A 13,086-nucleotide genomic window follows, 5' to 3' on the forward strand; every position below is an offset into this window, starting at 1 on the left:
CCGTCATCGCAATTCAGCTGACTCTGTATGGTAGGTCGCTTCGAACGCAGCCTGGCTGCCGGAGTCTGGCTGTTTCCGGGACGTTTTCGATGCTGGAGCAGAAGTTTCTCTACGAGCTTCTTTGTGCCCTGCGTGATTCCTTCTTGTAATCCCTAAGTAGGATTTTGTATTCCCCGTTGATGAACTCATTGTCTGCCTTTTTGGCGATTTTGAAGAATTCTCGGAGGTTATTTCTTTTGAGTGTCAGATTCCGATTCCACCATGGTGGCTTGATCTTCTTCCTTGTTCTTGATGTCGGGCATGATGCGGGATACGCATCCAGTAATTCCTTGGACAGGGTCTCTAGGGACGTTTCTATGTCTTTCACGGATTTTACTACGCCCGGGCTAGTCGCGAGTTTCGAGGTAACTGTCCTTGTAAACTTTTCCCAGTTCGTGTTCCGGGGGTTTCTGTAGACAGTTACCTTTGGAGTACTTTTAAAAACATAACTGAACTGAATAAGGATGGTGTTTTTAGGACTCTCCATTCAGACACCAAGGTACTCTGTACCTTTACGAGCGTTATATCTAGCACGTTTGACGAGGTTGGACCAACGAAGGTGTGCTCCTCCCCCACGATTGCTATATATAAGTTGGTAGATAGAATAAAGTCTAAGAGTGACTCACTTCTGTCGTTGATTTCGAAGTTTCCCCACATGCTAAGGTGTGCATTACCATCAGCACCAATGAGGAGTTGGTCATCCTTCGAGCCGCTCAGCTCGTCTGGTGGCTACCAAGAAGCGCTGCTCCTCGTTTTCTAGCATCACGGTAGTCAAGTCATCAGAGCTGTAATTATGCCTTATGCCTCAGGTTAGCATGGATACCCTTCCGCACAAGTACGGAGCTTCTGTTCCTGCTTACCGTTAGGGAGTAGAATGTATTGTAGTTAGAGGACCTTAGTTCGGCCATGATATTGCCCGAGACAATCCATGGCTCTTGAACTAGGGCTATGGCGACGGGCCCTTGCCCAGGGCAATCAGGAGCTCCGTCGACGCGAGTCTGCTTTTATGAATATTGTGCTGCAGCACCCTCTGTGTCATGGGTGGCTAGCTTATCTCCGCTCGACGGGTTGGCTATGACAGTCAGGTCATCGTACTCTTCGTCCTCCAAGTCGTCTAGCGCAAGGTCCTAGGCGGTTTCCACGATGGCTTCCAAAACTAGGTCCTTCTTCAGAACGTCAGCCACTTCCACGTCGTATCGTCGTTGCACATCAGGATTTTTACACCGTTCAACCAACCTGCACCATCGAATGTTGGCATGTGGGCTGTTGGGGCCCCTTCCATCTGTGCAAGGAGAGACTCAATGAGTCACGAATGGACAATCTTCCAGCGCGTCCGTCATCTTCCCATTTTCGTCCCTCCTGTAAATGAGTGCCACGATCAGGTGTCGGTTGACTACATCACTGACCTTGGCCTTCTTGTCTATCTAATATTCAATTTGATTTTAAAGTTATTACTAAGGATAATTCTTCTCTATTTTGATCAAAATATAGATGCCATTATTGAACAAATTACTAAGTAGTTGACGATTAACAGCTACAAGCCCATTCAAACAGGTGACGCCAGGAGTCTGTTAAATGAAAGAAAAAATCGTTAGATTTAAATATTATTTATAATTCGGAGGTGATTTTGCATTTTAAGTACCCTGTAAGTAATTAATGTTTTGTTGATCCTAAAGCATTGATAGGGTCAAGTGGAGGTTCTATCAGTAGGGTTTTTCAGGGTTTAATGATCCCAAAGCTGACTTTACATAAAAATTATCTTCAATTCGATAAGGCTGTTAGTAGACTCAACATAATTAATTTATAGTTCGATGATGATCCCAAGTTTTTTTTAAATTTGTAAGTTCTAATTTAGGTGTTATCGCCTGCACCAGTGATCATGACTGGAACTAACCTTAAACAGTAATTGATTTAAGCCACCTAATCGTACATTTTTATACCCCTTACTCGTAGAGTAAAAGGGTAACTAGATTCGTTGGAAAGTATGTAACAGGTAGAAAGAAGTTTCGGACCTTATATACGGGGGTGGTCAAAAGTATTACACAAAACAAAAGCTAAGTATAGGAAATGGTCATTTAAATTTCGTTTGAATGACACAACACTTTTCTTAAACCATTCAGTACTTATTGGAAATGACTGAATGAATGTTAGTGAAAACATACTCTTTGAAGTTTTTTCCTAGACTTGAAAATGAACATTTTGTAATGAAAGTTTCTCTAAACAAAACTATTAGTAACTGCAAAAAGAATTTTCAAAAATTGTTTTGCTTATATTTTTTAGGATTATATGCAAAGAATTATTAATGTCGGACCTGTTATTGAAAAGTTATAACCAAATAATAGTCTATATTTTGCGGATTCAATCGAGATTGCACACCACATGCAGCAAATCACCTGGTTTCACTAATACACCAGCAAGCCGCTAGGGGCGCTATAGGTTAGTTGCCGTTATAGGCTAGGTGGCGCTATAGGTTAGGTGGCGCTATAGACTAGGTGTGCTAGTGGAAAAAATCAGATTCGTTTGAAGCATATTTCGATCCATCTTGCAACTGAGTAACGGGTATCTAATAGTCGTGGTCGGTAAGAGGTTGAAGAAAATATCCCTGCCTTATCTTTTTGTTTGCAAGACTTAATTACTGCCAGAATTATGTTCCAATAAATTCATAAAATGGTGGTGTTTTATTGATGTGTTTTCCAAAACATTAAACATTTCTGAGTTATTGGTAGTACAATATGGTGAGCAGTTCGGCTTAAAAAGCAGCTGCCCTTAGTGCGACCAGAACACTTACCATCCAACTCTGCATCAGAATGGTGCCTCTGCAAATATTGATAGTCGCCTTCGTGCTGACCCTGGCCCCGGGTTATGGCGCCGGAGCTGCAGTAACGCGTTCCGTGAACACTGTGGAAACGGTGGCGGAGTGGCTCCAGCTGGAGTACGGTTTTCCCACGACCCAGGACCAGGAGAGTGCGCAGGCGGCTGGTAATCTGGTGCCCGAGAATGGAACTCCCATCGATGTCCAGCCCCAGTATCTGGCCAATGGGACACTTAGGCTGTTCACCACCATTCCTAGGTTTGTCACTGGCGTTCCCTATACACTGGCCACCGTTTCCTCAACGAATGGCACTAATGGTCCTGTGCTGCAGCCGTATCCCAGTTACGACTGGCACAACGATAACGGCGACGACTGCGATAAGATCACCTCCGTCTACAGAGTATCTGTGAGTCGGTAATAATCCAAGATTATATGAGGAGCTCAATAAGTCCCTTTCAGATCACCGAGTGCAACCAGATGTGGATCGTGGATACGGGTTCGGTTGGTACCACCACGTACTGTCCACCGCAGTTGCTGCAATTTGACCTGGATACCGATACCCTGCTGCATCGCTACCGTTTTCTAAATACCACCTACACCCCAAGTGCTTCCCTCTTCATCACTCCAAACGTTCTGGTTAAGGATCCTGCACCCGAGGGAACGTGCAATAACACCATGGTCTACGTGGCCGATGTGACTTTCCACGGCCTGGTGGTTTACGACCACCAGAACCAGACCTCCTGGAGGGTAGAGAACCGCTTCATGTACCCTGCTCCGGATCACGGCAAGCACATCATTGCTAACGAGACCTTCTACCTGATGGATGGCCTATTTGCACTCACCAATGACAAGACCAATCTCTACTTCCATCCGATGGCCACTGCGAGTGAGTACGCCGTGCCACTGAGTGCTCTAAACAACCAGGATAACTGGGCCAATAACCCGGAGGCGTTGCCGGAGCAGTTCACCCTGCTGGGCAGCCGTTCGAGCGAGTGCGCCGCTTCCGCCATCGATAGCCTAAACAACGTCTACTGCGTCACCTTTAATCCCATCCAGCTCATCTCGTGGAACACAAATACGACCTACACTCCGGAGAATTTTGTCGTTTTGCCGGCAGAGGCCGATGAGCTGGAGTTCGTCAGCGGAATGAAGGTGGTGAAAAATCCCGACGGGCAGGAAGAACTATGGTTGATCTCCAATCGCTTCCAGGTGAGAATATTTGAGTAGAGTTATGTGTTATCACTATCTGATCTCCTTTCCTTTAGAAAATCGCCGAAGGAACGTTGGATTTCAGCGAGGTTAACTTCCGCATTCTGCGTCGCAACTTGGCTGATGTTCAGTGAGGCGACTTCTTTTCCAACGACGAAGATCTGTCCAATCGTCTTGTGGCTTAACTAGTGAATTGATTAAACCAATTAAATTGAATCCTGTAAATATTATTGTTGTTGTGGAGTTTATTGCCTATTTCAAATGGTAAATTATGCAAATGGGCAGATTCTGGCAAAGGCAACGTACTTATATGAATGTGTTAGTATTTATATTTTATCGGGCATTATAAGGTCCTTTTAGTTTTAAAAGCTTTGTCTAAACAATCATAAAGTGCCCATATGATATGACGAAAAGATTGGATTAATGAGGTCGCAAATAATTCGTTTTTTTTTTTACAGATTTTCGAGAAATGGTTTTCCTCGAAACAAGATATACAAATTCTTAGGAAATGAGTTTTTTAAATCAAGTATTTACTTTACAATTATACAAGTTTATTTAAAGAGACTGATTAAAACCCAATGTTTTTGTCAGGATTAGGGATAAAAGTTTCAAAGGTTCATCGTTTTGCATGGAGGATTTATTTATGAGACTTGAGAACTGATGATTTTACCTCAAAATGGTATTTTATGATGTGTGATGTGTGAATTTCAGTGCACAGAGTGTGGTGTGTGCAATTAAACCAGTTACAAAAGCTGACCCGCTTAGCCTGCCGAGTGGCTGGCTGGATTAGAAAGACATGGGCCAGCGGCCTGTCGCGCATGCGCAGTATCCGCTCGGACTCTAAGTGGAGCAGTTGGTACGAATGTGAAAAGATTACGGCATGCACCGATTGATTGTCATTGAAGCCTGCTATGCTGGTGGCTGGCAGGCGCTAGTTATTCTGTGACCAAGAGCTTGGACTTAGCCATCTCTAAATCAGCTTGAAGTTTCTGTTGCTGTTTTCTTTCTCTAGTTTAAACAGCTGCTCTCCCTGATCCTTTAACTGTTTCTCCTTGCGAATTTCCCTTCGAGGGTGTTAAGCAGGTGCTCAGAGGTCATTAGCTTGGCATCGACCTCCTGCTTCGTGGCCTGGAGCTTCTTAAACTGCTCCTTCGCCTCGTTGTTGTGGGTCTCTCGCTGAGTCTCCAACTGCTTGAGTTTCTCCTGAAGCTGCCGCACCTCGGTTTCTAGTGCTCAAGTTCCGTGTGAATGGCCTGTTTAGTCTGGGCCAGGAGCAGGACATTCTCCTCCTCCTGCTTGCGGAGGGCCTCACACTTTTCCGTCACCTCCATACGATGCTCCTCCTGCTCATTTGCAGAAGGCGGCGACTTTCCAGCCGATTCATCTAGGTCGATGAGCTGCTCGGTGTCCAACAACTGGCCGCTTCGCTCCAGAGCCGCCGTTATATTCTCCCAGCAGCTGGAGCTTCGTCTGATACGCCTGCATTTTGCAGCTCATGTCGTCCATCTCGACGCGCAACACCTCCTCCAGATGAGCCTTACCGATCGAAGGATTTCTTAAATGCTTATTGAATTTTTTAATTAAAAAACATCTTAATAAATGCGTGTCTGCAGATGTTTCGTCAACGATCACACTCTCGATAAGCCTTAGCGTTATCGATAATAGGCAAAATAACGGTTGGTAACGAACGCACTTTCAAATAAGAAAATCTATAATAGTGACGAGATATGTTTATAAAGTAACATAATTAAAACGCTGCATATTTCATTTGTCTCTTAATTGTGGAACTATTTTAGTATCTATGTTAAACAAATATAGAGTTTTCAGTGCCATTACTCAACAGATTACTAAGAAGTTGACGATTAACAGCTACAAGCCAATTCAAACAGGTGGCGCTAGTAAGCTGTTAAAAAAAGCGCTAGATTTCAATATTACTTATTCTGTTATTAAAACCAGTTGGTCGCCCTTTGAATTCTTTATATGTACTTCTGTTAACTTATAGAAAGTCTTTAAGCATACAAGTTTTTCTAGCAATACTATTATAATGAACTGTTTACCCGCTAAAAACTGAATGAAAGCTAAACAAGTTTGCTAATTAGGAGGTGATTTTGCATTTTTAGTACCCTCTGCGTGTGTTTCGGAATTAATTTGTTGTAGAAATCTTCTTTCTTAGCACCCTATTACGTGTTTATCATTTAATGCTTTACAATCGTGTTTGTACTTCCCATTTGTCTTTTTTGTTGATTCCAAAGCATTGATAGGGTCAAGTGGCAGTTTTATCAGTAGGGTTTTTCAGGGTATATTAATTGCAATGCTAAAAACATTAATTAAAAATAATCATCAATTTGATTTGATGGTTAGTAGATTTCAAATAATTAGTTTATATTAAAATTAACTTAGAATGACAATGCACTTAGGTGGTTAACTTTATGTGTCGTGACCAAGTAGTTCGTGTTGTTTTTTAGCTTGCAAGCAATAACGCATGCAGGCGATAACACCTAAACTATAACTTACTAATTTTAAAGAACTTGTGACCATCATCGAACTTCATGAGTGGAACTAACCTTGAACAGTTATTGATTTCAGCCACCTAATCGTACATTTTTATACCCCTTTTTAGTAGACTAAATGGGTGTACTAATTTTTTTTTTAAATTTAAAAACTATTTTGTTTATATCAATATCTATCTATATGCCAAGAATTATTAATATCGGATTAGTTATTGAAAAGTTATATCCAAATAATAGTCTATATTTTGCGGATTCAATCGAGATTGCACACCACATGCAGCAAATCAGCTGTTTTCACTAATACACCAGCAAGCCGCTAGGGGCGCTATAGGTTAGTTTCCGTTATAGGCTAGGTGGCGCTGTAGGCTAGGTGTGCTAATGGAAAAAATGGGTAATGGGTATCTAATAGTCGTGGTCGGTAAGAGGTTGGAAAGATATCCCCTACATATTAAACAGATATTAGGCCCCTGCCTTATCTATATCTTTCCGATATTTTATCACTGCCAGATTTATGTTCCAATAAATCCATTAAAAAATGGGTAGTTTATTGATGCGGTTATCAAATACATTGAACATTTTTGACTGGTTAATAGTACAAAATAGTGAGCACTTGGGGAAATACAAAATTGGGTGAAATGCATTTAAGTAAATGTCTCGAGTTATCGCATCTGCGTGATCACTTTCTCCCGACTGAGCACGGCTCACTTGTGGAGGTTGTCGAGGAACTCCTTGTGGCGCTGGATGGCCTCCTCGTGCTCCTTGATCTGCTGGTGGTGGAACTCAGCCTGGTGGATCTGGTCGTTCTTCAGGCGATCCAGCTGCTCACGTTGCTGCAACAAAGCAATTTAAACAGAAATTCTCGATTAGCAGGTAATTTAAATTTAAGATAGCGAGTCATAAAACACTAATGACGGGTTAGCGAATCCCGCCCACCCTTGGAGCGTCGTCTCATCAATAATGGACTGTCATTATTAGGTAAATAAGAGGCTTTGGCCCAAGCCATTCCGGAGCGTAAACAACTCCACCCTTGTCACAACGTCCAAGAGCAAATATTTGGTTAAAAGTTTCACGAACGAGCTTCTCACAAAAGTATATGTAAATCTTGCATGGGTGACCAAGAGAAGCTGGCAACATAGGCGCAAAACACCGGGGGAAAAACCACCTGCCATTGAACCTGAATCAGCTTCAATATCTTTCCGTTCTGCCTGCTCATCTTCAGCTGCCCAGAAAAAGCCTGTTTTCAGTCGATAGTTGGCTTTCGATGCGAGACGTCGAAGAAAGTGTTTCTCAGAGATCGGGGTCACCGTATTAAATTACCGCGCGTTTCAGGCCGCATCTGGCCAAATATCAACAGAGTTGACACTCTTAATTGTCCGTCAACAAGCCGCGATCCACTCCTCTCTTCAATCTCCGCCAGCGTCTCTCTTTCCACTATCAGGCTAAGGTTGATAAGCAGCTGCCCTTAGTGCGACTAGAACATTTACCATTCGACTCTGCGACAGAATGGTACCTCTGCGGATATTGCTGATCGCCTTCTCGCTGACCCAGGCCCAGGTTTATGGCGCCGGAGCTGGTGGACCGCGTCCCGTGCGCACTGTGGAAACGCAGACGCAGTGGCGCCAGCTGGAGTTCGGTTTTCCCACGGCCCAGGATCGGGAGAATGCCCAGGCGGCTGGTAATCTGGTGCCCGAGAATGGAACTCCCATCGACGTCCAGCCGCAGTATCTGGCCAATGGGCGAACTAGGCTGTTCACCACCATTCCTAGGTTTGTCACTGGCATACCCTATACACTGGCCACCGTTTCTGCGACGCAAGGCAGGAATGGTCCTCTGCTGCAGCCGTATCCCAGTTACGACTGGCACAATAATAACGGCGACGACTGCGATCGGATCACCTCCGTCTTCAGAGTATCTGTGAGTTGGTAATAATCCAAGATTATATAAGGAGCTCATTAAGTCCCTTTCAGATCACCGAGTGCAACCAGATGTGGGTGATGGATACGGGTGCCATTGGCACCACCCAGTACTGTCCACCGCAGTTGCTGCAATTTGACCTGAATACCGATCGCCTGCTGCATCGCTACCGCTTTCCGAATAACACCTACACCCCGAATGCTTCCCTCTTCATTACTCCAAACGTTCTGGTTCAGGATCCTCCACCCCGGGGAACTTGCAAGCGCACCATGATCTATCTGGCCGATGTGACTTTCCACGGATTGGTGGTTTACGACCATCAGGCCCAGACCTCCTGGAGGGTAGAGAACCGCTTCATGTATCCCGATCCGGATTACGGCAAGCATACCATTGCTGGCGAGAGCTTCTTCCTGATGGATGGCCTATTTGCACTCACCAACGACAAGCGCAATCTCTACTTCCATCCGATGGCCACTGCGAGTGAGTACGCCGTGCCACTGAGTGCTCTCAACAACCAGGATAACTGGGCCAATAACCCGGAGGCGTTGCCGGAGCAGTTCACCCTGCTGGGCAGGCGGAAAAGCGAGTGCGCCGCTTCGGCCATCGATGGCAGGAACAACGTCTACTGCGTCACCTTCAATCCCATCAAGCTCTTCGTGTGGAACGTAAATTCGCCCTACGAATCGCGAAGCTTTGGCAATTTGCCGGCCAAGTCCAATGAGCTGCAGTTCGTCAGCGGAATGAAAGTGGTGCGAACTCCCGAGGGGCAGGAGGAACTCTGGATGCTCTCCAATCGCTTCCAGGTGGGATTAATTCAGTAGAGTTATATGTTATCACTAACTGATCCTTGTTCCTTTAGAAAATCGCCGCAGGCACGTTGAATTCCAACGAGGTTAACTTCCGCATTCTGCGTCGCAAGTTGGATGATGTTCAGGGAAGCGTTTTCTTTTTCAACGACGAAGATCTGACCAATCGGCTTGTGGTTATTAAGTGATTTACTAAATAAACTAAACTAATGCTTGTAAATAATATTGTTGTTTAATTTGTTGGAAAGCGGAATTTTAAGAGATTTTTATTACAGCCTATCTTGAAATGTAAATTATGCAAGCGGGTAGATTCTAACAAACGGAAAGTATTTATATGAATGTGTAAACATTTGTATTTTTATACAACTGAATTCCTGGAATAGCCGGCATGATAACTCTCTCTTAACTTGAAAACCTTTGTCTATACAATCATAAAATGCCCATATGAAATGATAAGATTGGATTAAATGGGTCGCAAAAAATGATCTTCACGTTTTTCTTACAGATTTAGAAGAAATAGTTTTCCTCGAAACGAGATATACAAATTCTTTACATTTTTACAAGTTTATTTAAAGAGACTGATTAAAACCCAATTTTCAGGTTAAGGCTTGAGAATTGTCTAATAATTTAGTTGCGTGAGATAAAAGTTTCAAAGCTGGATCGCTTTGCAGGAAGATATATGTATGACACTTGAGAACTTTAAATGATTTTACTTAATAATGGTATTTTGTCACCCTTGTGGCAAATAATGGCTCATACACCGATTTAAATCCAACCCAAAGTTTGGAAACCGGAAACTTTTGACAGTTGGTTTTGGTTCTATATTATATCATTTGAAGCTCAGAGTAAAGCTTATTGTTTTGGTTGACAAATCTCTTGCGGCAAAGTTCGGGGTCACTTGTTATCACCAAATGATTAGGCAAGTCTGAAGTTCCAAGCAACAACCTATCCCCCTTACATCCCACAGGGGTTTAGAAGCTTGATATTGAACGTGATTTCTCGCCATCAACTGACCTTAACCGCTTTGGGCATTAGCAACAACACTCGGAACTTAATTGCTAACTAAAATGTATCGACTTGGTAATTGATAGCACTTAATGGGCCGATGAACCGAGCAAACGGTCCAAATGGGTGGCGTGCATAATTAGCCAACGCCAGCAACTTGTTTTCGGAGGTGGACTCCAGTAAACACACTGCCACGACCGACCAGAATTTCAGTGCACAGAGTGTGGTGTGTGCAATTAAACCAGTTACAAAAGCTGACCCGCTTAGCCTGCCGAGTGGCTGGCTGGATTAGAAAGACATGGGCCAGCGGACTGTCGCGCATGCGCAGTATCCGCTCGGACTCTAAGTGGAGCAGTTGGTGCGAAAGTGAAAGGATTGCGACATGCACCGATTGATTGTCTTTGGAGCCTGCTGCTGCTGGTGGCTGGCAGCATCCGGCCAAGCCTTGGAAAGTGTTTTCGGAGCCTATAATCTGGAGCTGGAGTTCCCATCGCCGCAGGAAAGACAGCGAGTGCTGAGCGAGGGCCTCTACGATCCGGGCAGCGTTATTCCCATCGATGTGGATGTTTACTACAAGCGTGAGGATTCCTATTCACTGCTCACCAAGCAGGTTTAATGCGGTCTTTTCAGATGGCGATGCCACGCCCTCGATATTCGTGACCATTCCGCGCTTCGCCAAAGGTGTGCCGTACTCCCTGGCCTATGTCACCAATGAAATGCGTCCCAACGGAACCGTCCTGCAGGCCTATCCCAGCTACGAGTGGCACAAATCCCACGGTGCTGACTGCAATGGCTTGACTTCCGTTTACCGCACCCAGATCGACGAATGCGGCCGGATGTGGATCCTGGACAGCGGCGAGATCGACTTCATCCAGCACTGTCCGTCGCAGCTGTACGCCATTGACTTGGAGAGTGGGAAAGTAGTGCACCAGTACAAGATGCCCAAGCGGCTGTACAAGGAAGGCGTCAGTCGCTTCGTGACGCCCACCGTGGAACTGGATGCCCATAACTGCGATGTGGGATTCGTGTACATGGCCGACTCCATTGGCCATGGCATTGTGGTGTACGATGTGGCCGCCCAGCAATCGTGGCGGATCGAGAACAAGTTCACGTACCCCCATCCGGACTTTGGCACCTTCACCATAGCCGGCGAGAGCTTCCAGCTGTGGGATGGCACGGTCTCCACCAGTCTGACGCCCCACGGATTGGGTGGCCGGCGCATGATGTACTTCCACTCGCTGTCCAGCGAATGGCAGATGGCCATACCACTGGACGTGGTCAACAATGGCAGCAACTGGCGGCTGAACGATGTGAGTGCCGCCCTGGATCAGTTCCAGTTGCTGGGCAAGCGCGGCAGTCAGTGCGTGGGAACGGCCATGAGTGAGTCCGGCTTCCTGATCTGCGGCCTGGTCCAGCCACCGAGCCTCTTGGCCTGGAACATCCGCACTGGCTATAGCCATCAGAATCTGGTGATGCTGGTGGAGGACGAGCAGCGTCTGCAGTTCGCCAGCGGCCTGAAGATTGTGCGGAATCACGAGGGCAAGCAGGAGCTCTGGGTGCTTTCCAATCGGCTGCAGAAAGCCTTTGGAGCGGGTCTGGATTACAAGGAGATCAACTTTCGCATACAGAAGTGCGGTGTTCAGGAGCTGCTCGCCGGAAAGCCATGCTAATCTATGTGCTGCTACTCAATAAAGTTTCAAATACGACGGTCTCAGAGTTAACTCACCTTCTTGTAGAAGTACTCCTCCTCGCGGGCAGCCTCCAGCTTGCCAAAGGCTCCTCCGGCCTCGCGGATGGAGCCACCGCCGCCGCCTCCCTTGCCGGCTCCACTGCCCAGGTCGCCCACCTGGCTGCCGCTCATCTTGGCCAGCCTGTGGAGCGAAAAAAGGGGAACTTAGAAGCGGAATCTTCTGGTTGGTTACGCAACATTGAAGTGAAGTCAGCATGGAAAGCACACACACACGGGCGCAAAGTGAAAGCAATTTTGGGTGGGATTGTTTATCTTATCAGGGGAATCGAGGAAAATGGAAGTGCGGGGCATACATAACACATTATGTACAGAAGGTGGGATTTAAAAACTCCGTTTATTTTAGTAAGCCAATTAACAGGTTAGGTATGTACATATCTAGGTAAAATACAGGTAACCACTTACTGGATTCCAGCGGGGTACAGGCGGGATGCACTACGACGTACGACGAACATTCTGGTTGTTTTTTATTTGGGAAACTGCAAGTAGAGGAGAATATAAATCAGTTACAAGAGGTTTAAGCCAATTCCAAAGCGGTCGCCTTCAAAAAGCCGGAGTGCATTCAACTTTTTAAACAGCCGAGACGCAATAAACGCACAGTTATTTATAGCCGATTCTTTGTTTATTGTTTGCGCAAAATGCACCCCGCACTGGTGAGGAATACCTGCCGTATATACAAGTTAATGCCGGAATATTGCGGCGCGGTCGAACTTTACTCACCTTTTTTTAATTTCATAAAAAAAACTTTCTTCTGCAGAGTGACCTTGTGCGCACCGTTAGCCGCGAAGCTTAAGAAAAATACTTTTTATAGTATTTTTACTTTTTTAAATATACCAAAAAATGCAAACGGTCACGTTTTGCCAGTTGGCGGGAAATACGATATTTTTAAAGCTGTGCATATGCGATGGTAAGTTTAACTCAAGGTTGCAATGGCTATTGGGAGATGAGGTTAAACTCTGTATAATCCTTAAAATTAAATGTAAGTTACTCAAAGATTGTACCTACTAGCCCGGTAATATTTCAGTTTATCTTCTTAAATCTGAA

General features: G+C 45.1%; 4 protein-coding genes across 4 annotated transcripts; 3 read left to right on the top strand and 1 right to left on the bottom strand.

Annotated features, from left to right (window-relative positions):
• The first annotated feature begins 2,831 nt into the window (after positions 1–2,831).
• LOC119550795 (protein yellow-like) lies at positions 2,832–4,290 on the top strand. Its single transcript, XM_037859727.1, has 3 exons — positions 2,832–3,257; positions 3,311–4,060; positions 4,117–4,290. Exons 1-3 carry the CDS (start codon positions 2,847–2,849, stop codon positions 4,192–4,194), a joined length of 1,239 nt encoding a protein of 412 aa, XP_037715655.1. The 5' UTR covers positions 2,832–2,846; the 3' UTR covers positions 4,195–4,290.
• Positions 4,291–7,094: 2,804 nt separating this feature from the next.
• Positions 7,095–12,748, bottom strand: LOC119550798 (ATPase inhibitor A, mitochondrial). Its single transcript, XM_037859730.1, has 4 exons — positions 12,707–12,748; positions 12,448–12,521; positions 12,022–12,166; positions 7,095–7,400 (listed from the first exon to the last, which is right to left on the bottom strand). Exons 2-4 carry the CDS (start codon positions 12,495–12,497, stop codon positions 7,272–7,274), a joined length of 324 nt encoding a protein of 107 aa, XP_037715658.1. The 5' UTR covers positions 12,498–12,521; positions 12,707–12,748; the 3' UTR covers positions 7,095–7,271.
• LOC119550794 (protein yellow-like) lies at positions 7,687–9,513 on the top strand. The gene is made up of 3 exons (XM_037859726.1): positions 7,687–8,484; positions 8,538–9,287; positions 9,344–9,513. The coding sequence occupies exons 1-3, from the start codon at positions 8,074–8,076 to the stop codon at positions 9,476–9,478; spliced, it is 1,296 nt and encodes a 431-aa protein (XP_037715654.1). The 5' UTR covers positions 7,687–8,073; the 3' UTR covers positions 9,479–9,513.
• LOC119550796 (protein yellow) lies at positions 10,554–12,001 on the top strand. Its single transcript, XM_037859728.1, has 2 exons — positions 10,554–10,873; positions 10,926–12,001. The coding sequence occupies exons 1-2, from the start codon at positions 10,678–10,680 to the stop codon at positions 11,963–11,965; spliced, it is 1,236 nt and encodes a 411-aa protein (XP_037715656.1). The 5' UTR covers positions 10,554–10,677; the 3' UTR covers positions 11,966–12,001.
• Positions 12,749–13,086: the final 338 nt, after the last annotated feature.

The sequence above is a fragment of the Drosophila subpulchrella genome, chromosome 2R, assembly GCF_014743375.2.
Source record: "Drosophila subpulchrella strain 33 F10 #4 breed RU33 chromosome 2R, RU_Dsub_v1.1 Primary Assembly, whole genome shotgun sequence".
Classification (NCBI taxonomy): domain Eukaryota; kingdom Metazoa; phylum Arthropoda; class Insecta; order Diptera; family Drosophilidae; genus Drosophila; species Drosophila subpulchrella.

Coding starts and splice junctions, on each gene's coding strand:
- LOC119550795 (XM_037859727.1), top strand. CDS start 2,847: ATGGTGCCTCTGCAAATATTGATAGTCGCCTTCGTGCTGACCCTGGCC. Junction 3,258..3,310: donor CCTCCGTCTACAGAGTATCT/GTGAGTCGGTAA, acceptor AGTCCCTTTCAG/ATCACCGAGTGCAACCAGAT. Junction 4,061..4,116: donor TGATCTCCAATCGCTTCCAG/GTGAGAATATTT, acceptor CCTTTCCTTTAG/AAAATCGCCGAAGGAACGTT.
- LOC119550794 (XM_037859726.1), top strand. CDS start 8,074: ATGGTACCTCTGCGGATATTGCTGATCGCCTTCTCGCTGACCCAGGCC. Junction 8,485..8,537: donor CCTCCGTCTTCAGAGTATCT/GTGAGTTGGTAA, acceptor AGTCCCTTTCAG/ATCACCGAGTGCAACCAGAT. Junction 9,288..9,343: donor TGCTCTCCAATCGCTTCCAG/GTGGGATTAATT, acceptor TTGTTCCTTTAG/AAAATCGCCGCAGGCACGTT.
- LOC119550796 (XM_037859728.1), top strand. CDS start 10,678: ATGCACCGATTGATTGTCTTTGGAGCCTGCTGCTGCTGGTGGCTGGCA. Junction 10,874..10,925: donor TGTGGATGTTTACTACAAGC/GTGAGGATTCCT, acceptor CGGTCTTTTCAG/ATGGCGATGCCACGCCCTCG.
- LOC119550798 (XM_037859730.1), bottom strand. CDS start 12,497: ATGTTCGTCGTACGTCGTAGTGCATCCCGCCTGTACCCCGCTGGAATC. Junction 12,167..12,447: donor CTGTACCCCGCTGGAATCCA/GTAAGTGGTTAC, acceptor TTCGCTCCACAG/GCTGGCCAAGATGAGCGGCA. Junction 7,401..12,021: donor AGGAGTACTTCTACAAGAAG/GTGAGTTAACTC, acceptor GCTTTGTTGCAG/CAACGTGAGCAGCTGGATCG.